At 20.2% G+C, this 7,500-nt stretch overlaps 1 protein-coding gene across 1 annotated transcript in view; it reads left to right on the top strand.

Moving 5' to 3' along the window:
• PRSY57_0509300 (hypothetical protein) overlaps nt 1–7,436 on the top strand; it is a gene marked incomplete at both ends in the record, with an annotated part of 7,656 nt that extends 220 nt beyond the window's left edge. The window contains one exon of the mRNA XM_012906164.2: nt 1–7,436. This exon is cut by the window's left edge and continues 220 nt beyond it. Within this exon, the coding sequence (XP_012761618.2) occupies nt 1–7,436 (7,436 nt within the window).
• Between the last annotated feature and the right edge of the window lie 64 nt (nt 7,437–7,500).

The raw sequence follows: 7,500 nt of genomic DNA, 5'->3' as shown, positions 1-7,500 counted from the left end.
AAGAAAAGTTGCTTGTCCAAGGAAATAGTTCTGACACATTTGTGGATTCATCTATAGGGTTTAAGCATATGTATATAAATAATGTTCAATCAGGGTGTTTTGAAAAAAGAGAAGTAAATCATTTAGATATCAATCAAAATAATGGTAATAATGATAATAAAGAAAAGAATATGAATATAGTTGATAATAATAATAATAATAATAATAATAATTGTTATACTTATAGAAATAGTGATATATATAAAAATGACTATAATATTTGTAACCAAATAAATAACACTAGTAATATGAATGATGAGTGTGTAATGAATGTAAATGAGAAATATGAAAGGAGTTATTCCCTGTCAGATGATAATAATAATAATATTAATAATAATTGTAAAATTTATAATGATCATCATCTTAACATAAACAATCAAAATTATTATAATAAAAATATGAATTGTTTTAATAATAATAATTCGAACTCTCTTGGAATATTGAATGAAAATAAAAATTTCATGTACACGCAAGATATGAATATTTCCCAAGAGAAGAATGAGTGTGTGCTGAATGGAGGTAATAAAAAAGAAGTTGATTTTTATTTAAATGAAGAAGAGCAAGATAACATGATTAATCAAATTATGAGTTATGAGCATTTCACAGGTGACAACAACAGCAATAATAATAATAGTAATAATAATAATAATAATAATAATAATAATAATAATAGTAATAATAATAATAGTAATAATAATAATAATAATAATAATAATAATAATAATAATAATGTTAGAAATATTTGTATTCATAAAAATGAAGATGATTGTAATAATTTCATTTCTGTTGAGAATAATAATATGGGACAAGCTAATGGGAAAATATCACCTTCCTTGGATAATAAAATGTATGCATTTAAAGATACCGTTGAGTATGATAAGGATATGAAGAAAAGTATGAACCCTCATTGTGTTATAAATAAAGAAAATGATATTATTGGAAGTCTTAAAAAAAAACTAGAGGATCAAAATGTTATAGATGAAGAAAAAAATATAAATAATTCAACGAATTGTTGTATTACATCAGATAATACATGGAATAATGATTATGAAATGAAACTAGTTAATAATAAGTTGAACGATATGAATGATAGTTCCTTCTTGTCAAAGAATTTAAAAGAGAACTTAAAATATTCATTTAATAATTTTAACAATTTTAATGATATGTGTATAAATGATATTTCAAAGAATGTTGAAAGAGACATATTTATGAATTCCCATCATAGTAATAATTTACAGAGTAAAAATGGATCACCTGATAATAAAAATAAAAGTAATGATGAAGATAACACATATGAAAAAAAAAAAAATAATAATAATAATAATAATAATAATAATAATGAGAAGAAGAAGGATGTTTTTAATAATAATGAAGAAGAACACATGGAAGATAGGATTATTCTCTCGAAAGATAATAATAATAATACAAATGGTAGCAGTAATAATCATACAAATAATAGTGTTGTTAGTAATATGAGCAGTAGTGATGAAGTGAAAAATCGTCATGTGGAAAGTTCCAATATTTTTAAGAATATCTCCTCCAATTCAAATTGTAAAGATGAAAAATATATACACATGCTTATGAAGAATTTTAATATTTATTCAAATGATTTGTTAAATTTTGATTATAAAATAAATAATAATGAAGAAGGTAATAAAAATAAATATGACAACTTAAATAATCTAATATTTAATTCTTATTATGATAATGATTTAACATTAAATGTGAATGATATGAATCAAAGTTATAACAACAATTTATGTAATAATTTCAATGTTGATAGAAAAAATATGAATGATAATGTGTATTATAATGTAGCACCATTTTGTCCTCAAACTACACAAGGAGAAAATGATGATAAATATAAAAGTACTAATAATTTTGTAAATGAAATGATGATGGATAATAAGAATAAGGATATAACACATATACATAATAATTATGATATAGGAAAAAAAGATGAATATAATAAACACTTTGATGATGAACAAAATAACAAAGATAGCTCATATAAAATAACAAAAATAGAAGAAAATCAAGTTGAGAAAATAAAAAATAAAGAGAACTATTCAAAGAATGTGAAGAATCTTACTTGTATTTATAATGAACTTTTAAAAAATGAAAACATTGAAGAGATGATTAATCATCATGTTCATGAAGAAGATGATAAATTTAAAAAAGATAATAAGGACAAATATAATGGTGTGAATAATTATAATTATATTTATACTAAAGAAAAACATAATGGTTTTAAAAAAGAGGAACATGAAGGTTATAATAATAATTATATTGATAATGATTATAATGATCATAGTGATAATATGGAAAGTAATAATAATAATAATAATAATAATAAAAAAAACGAAATTAATAATGATTGTACAATAAATTATAGTAATAGTGGAACAACAAACGCTAGCTGTAATAATATTGTTGATGGTAGTAATAATGAAAATATGCGTAATAATAGTAATATAGTTCATATGTTAATAGAAGAGAATTCCTTTTTTAAAGATAATGCATTAAGTCAAAAAAGTATAGAAAATGATAATAAAATAAAGAATTATGATTCGAATGAACATTTGATAGATGATAATTTTAATTTATTTTTAAATAATGAAGATGTCGATTATAAAAAATTCTTTACAACAAATAAAAATATAAATAATAATGAAAAGAAATGTTCTGATGAAAATAATTATTCCAATGAAAAGGATATTTTTAATTCCTTGGAATATGAAAAATATAATAATAAAAATGAAATATATAATTTAAAGCAAGACGATGTAAGTACTATCACAAGTAGTGATAATATGTCGATGTTTTTTGGTAGTAATTCATTTAGTGGTAATAATGATTCTTTTATGAAATATATAAAAGGTTTCCTTGAAAATAATTATATAAATGATCAAAAAAATTATTTGAATTTATTTTATAAAGGTAAGAAAGAAAATAATATGAACATTCCTATGGATGATATATCGTCAATGAGTGACGAGAATTATGTTAACATTTTGATGAACGACATATTTAAAAGTAATAAGTACGAAAATGAAAATGAAAAAAAAAATGAAAAACAAAAACAACATGAAAAACAAAAACAAAAATATCATAATGAAAATTTAACAAATAATGCAAAGCTCAATATGAATGTTCATATGAATAATATTCAAAGTACTAAAGATGAAATAAGTAATAAACGAAACATCAAAAGCGACCTAAATAATAACAATAATAATAACAATAATAATAATAATAATATTTTTTGTGATAATAAGGGAGAACAATTTGATACTCTTCATAATTTAAATCATTTTAACACTAAATCTAATAGTACCATCCTAAATTTAGACAATTTAAATATTTTTTTAAAAAAAAATGACAACCCTATGGATTATTATAAAGTTTATAATTCTTTTCATGATATAAAGAAAAATGAACATGTACTCAATACAGATATAGAGAATAATGAATACAATGGTAAAAACTTTATATATGATGATATTAATAAATCTACTATTTTTAATATGCCCAAAATTAGAAATGATAATGCTACTAATATTATTAATGCTTATTATAATAATGTAAAAAAAGAGGAAGTTACAAATACAAGCACTTTGAATTCTTCGAATGCTCTCAAATTCAAACATGATCATAATCATTATATTAATATGACGAATGATAATAAGTCTCCTGTATTATATGAAAATAATAATATTGAAAATGTTAGTGATGATGATAAAAATAAAAGAAAAATAATATTGAACACATTTGAAGAATTATGTTCAATCGATGATAATTCAGTGCATAATAATTCATTAGGATTACATGAAAATAAACATATAACAAGAAATGAAGATTTTATATATTCTCCAAATAAAATGAAAGAAATGGTTCCTCATGATAATGAGCAGTTGAAAAAAAAGGATATATATAAAAAGGATATATATAAAAAGGATATATATAAAAACGATATGTATGAAAACGATATGTATAAAAACGATATGTATAAAAACGATATGTATAAAAACGACATGTATGAAAACGATATGTATAAAAACGATATGTATAAAAACGATATGTATAAAAACGATATGTATAATTATACTATAAATAATTTGAATTTTATAGATAAAATAAATAGTCCAATTGTAACAAATAAAAATGTGGATTCAGAAAGCACTTTGAAAAATAAAAATAATAATAATAATTATGTATATAATTTTTCCTTGGATAAACAATTATTCGAAGCTCTAAACAATCATAATGAAAAGATACATACGTACAACCCCCCAAATGTACATAATAATAAAGAACAGGAAGATAGTGTCTCAACATTTTGTAAAAATAATATGTTAAATGAGAATAAAAATGGAACTTATATGAATAATAAACATTTTAATAATAACCAAGTGGATAATGATAATAATAAAAATTTACTTCATCATAATAATATTAATAGTAAAAATATTGAGAATTTTTTGAATGAAACTAATGTACAAAATGTTTTTAATTCAAATGATAATATTTTAAATTATTTGAAAGGACAAGAAAAAAATGAACAAGAAAATCCAAATGAAGAAAAAGAAGAAAGAGATATATCATCTGAAAATAGAAAAAGAATCCAAGAAAAAAAAATAAGTTACAATAAATTTCATAATTTTGATTTTGTAAATAATTATGATTTATCTATGTCATCCATAATGAATAATAAAACTAATAATAATAAAACTAATAATAATAAAACTAATAATAATAAAACTAATAATAATGGTAATAATAATAATAATAATAATAATAATAATAATAATGATATTAATAGTGTGAACAAAATGAATGATGTCGTAGGAAAACTCGATGGAAATATAAATAATAATAACTACTATCAAAATAAAGAAGGTGATTATGAAAAAGAAAAAGATAAAAGGGAAATAAGTATAAACGAATTACTAAATGACAGTATGAATAATAATATGATTAATGGTATACATTTAAATAAATTTGATGAAAAAATGATAGATCTCATTCTGAACAATGGTAATAATAAATATTACCAAAAAGGAGATGATACTAAAGATGGTAAATTTAGTAATGTTATAAATTTAAATAATATTCATTTAAATGATGATAATTCTGTAAATAATAATATGAATAGTTCTAATTATATGTTATATGATGTTTTATCAGAACATAATAATATGAAAAATGATATACAAAAAAATGAACATTATAATAATGGATATAATAACAAACAAAATATGTCTCCCTCTAATAATTCATTGAATGATCGTAATAATAATTATTATAAAATGGATTATCGTAATAAAAAAAATATTAACGCAAACCGTAATCTTACTATGAACCTGCCTAACTTGAATAATAATAATAATAATAATAATAATATGAAAATTTTGCCGAATGGTAATTTTGTGAATAATGAAAACGTGAAAGGTTTTTTTAAAACAAATAATGTATCTAATAATAATGATAATAATAATAATATGAGTATTAATAGTAACAATAAAAATAACAACAACAACAATAATAATAATAACAATAATAACAATAATAACAATAATAACAATAATAACAATAGTAATAACCGTAATAGTAACAATTTAAATGACTATCCTATAGTTATAGATAAAAATAACGTGAACGTAAAAAGGGATAATGCACAAAATAATAATAAAAAGATAATGATGGATTTTGCCAATAACAGAAATAGCGATCTAAATTTTAATGAGAAGAATTATAATCTGAAAAATTATTATATGCCTAAAGAAACTATATACAATGACATAGAAAATACATTAAATGATATAAAATCAAAAAATGAGTACAATACAATTAATGATAATAATAATAATAATAATAATAATAATATATATAGAATGAATACACCAAATGTAATAAATTATAACAATATGATTGAAAATGAGAAAATAAAAAATAATAAACATCATCATAATCAAACACATCATATAAGAAATTATAGTGATATGTCAATATCAAACAATTATGATTTTAAAATGAAAAATCTTGGTAGTAATAATCATATACATAATGTGGGAAGTAATAATATTAATATGGGTAGTAATAATATCAATATGGGTAGTAATAATATCAATATGGGTAGTAATCCAAGTAATTTAAATAATAATATGAATAATACATTGAATCATATGAACAACAATCATAATAATAGTATAAATACACTGAACAATATGAGTAGTATGAATAATAACAAAATGAATCCACTAAGAAATGTAGATTATAATTATGCCAAGAGCATTTCAACTAGATGTGCTTCAGATGCTACCATAGTAGATACATATAATATGAATAATACTCCTTTGAAGGGAAAAAATAATGGAAATCTTTCAAACTTTATAGATAATCCAAAAATAATAGATAATATTAACAATAATAATAATATTAAGTGTGTTAATAAATTAAATGAGGATACTACTAATAATAGCATAATAGAAAAATTTAGAGGAAATGAAAAAATGAAATATGAGATGAAAATACAAAATAATAATAATAATAATAATTTCAATCATAATAATAATCATTATAATGTAATTTATGAAAATATGAAGAGTAGAGATAAAATGAATTTTAAATATAAAAATTTCAATAATAATTATATGGAAAATAAAAATTATATTCCTTATGATGAAAGAGATAAAATAGATAAAAATGAAAATAATAAATATATGGATAAAATGAATAATGTTCATATGAAACATTATAACAATAATAATAGTAGTAATTACAACGGTAATAGTAATAATACTACAAATAATAATAATTATTATGGTAATAATTATAATAATAATAATAATAATAATAATAACAACAACAACAACAATAATAATAACAATAATAATAATAATAATAGTAGTAGTAGTAGTAGTGGTAGTGCAGCTGGAATAAAAAATAATTATCCAAATAATGATGTGTCAGATAACTTTTTAGTTATTAAAAAGTATACAGCTAAATATGAAGTACAAATCGATCCTTTTAATGGGTTTGATATAGCCAAAAGAATTATAGGATTGAAAGGTACTAACATGAAAAAAATATGTATCGATACAGATTGTAAACTTAGATTAAGAGGTAGAGGTTCTGGTTATTTAGAAGGAGAAGAAAAAAAAGAAGCAAATGAATCATTACATTTATGTGTATCTTGCCAAAAATATGATCATTATATACTAGCCAAAAAATTAATAGAACAATTATTAGTCAAAATTTATATGGATTATGATACTTGGTTATTTAATCATGGAAAACCATATGCAAATCTAAAACCTAAAACGTATGAAAAATTCATACCATTATTTAAATACCAACAAAATTCAAATCAAAAACAAAATGTAAACCAAAATTGAAATGGAGAAAACATTCGAAAAAAAAAAAAAAAAAAAAAAAAAAAAAAAAAAAAATAAAAAAAAA

Source organism: Plasmodium reichenowi, chromosome 5, assembly GCF_001601855.1.
Source record: "Plasmodium reichenowi strain SY57 chromosome 5, whole genome shotgun sequence".
NCBI lineage: Eukaryota > Apicomplexa > Aconoidasida > Haemosporida > Plasmodiidae > Plasmodium > Plasmodium reichenowi.
This window is presented reverse-complemented; position numbering and strand designations above follow the sequence as displayed.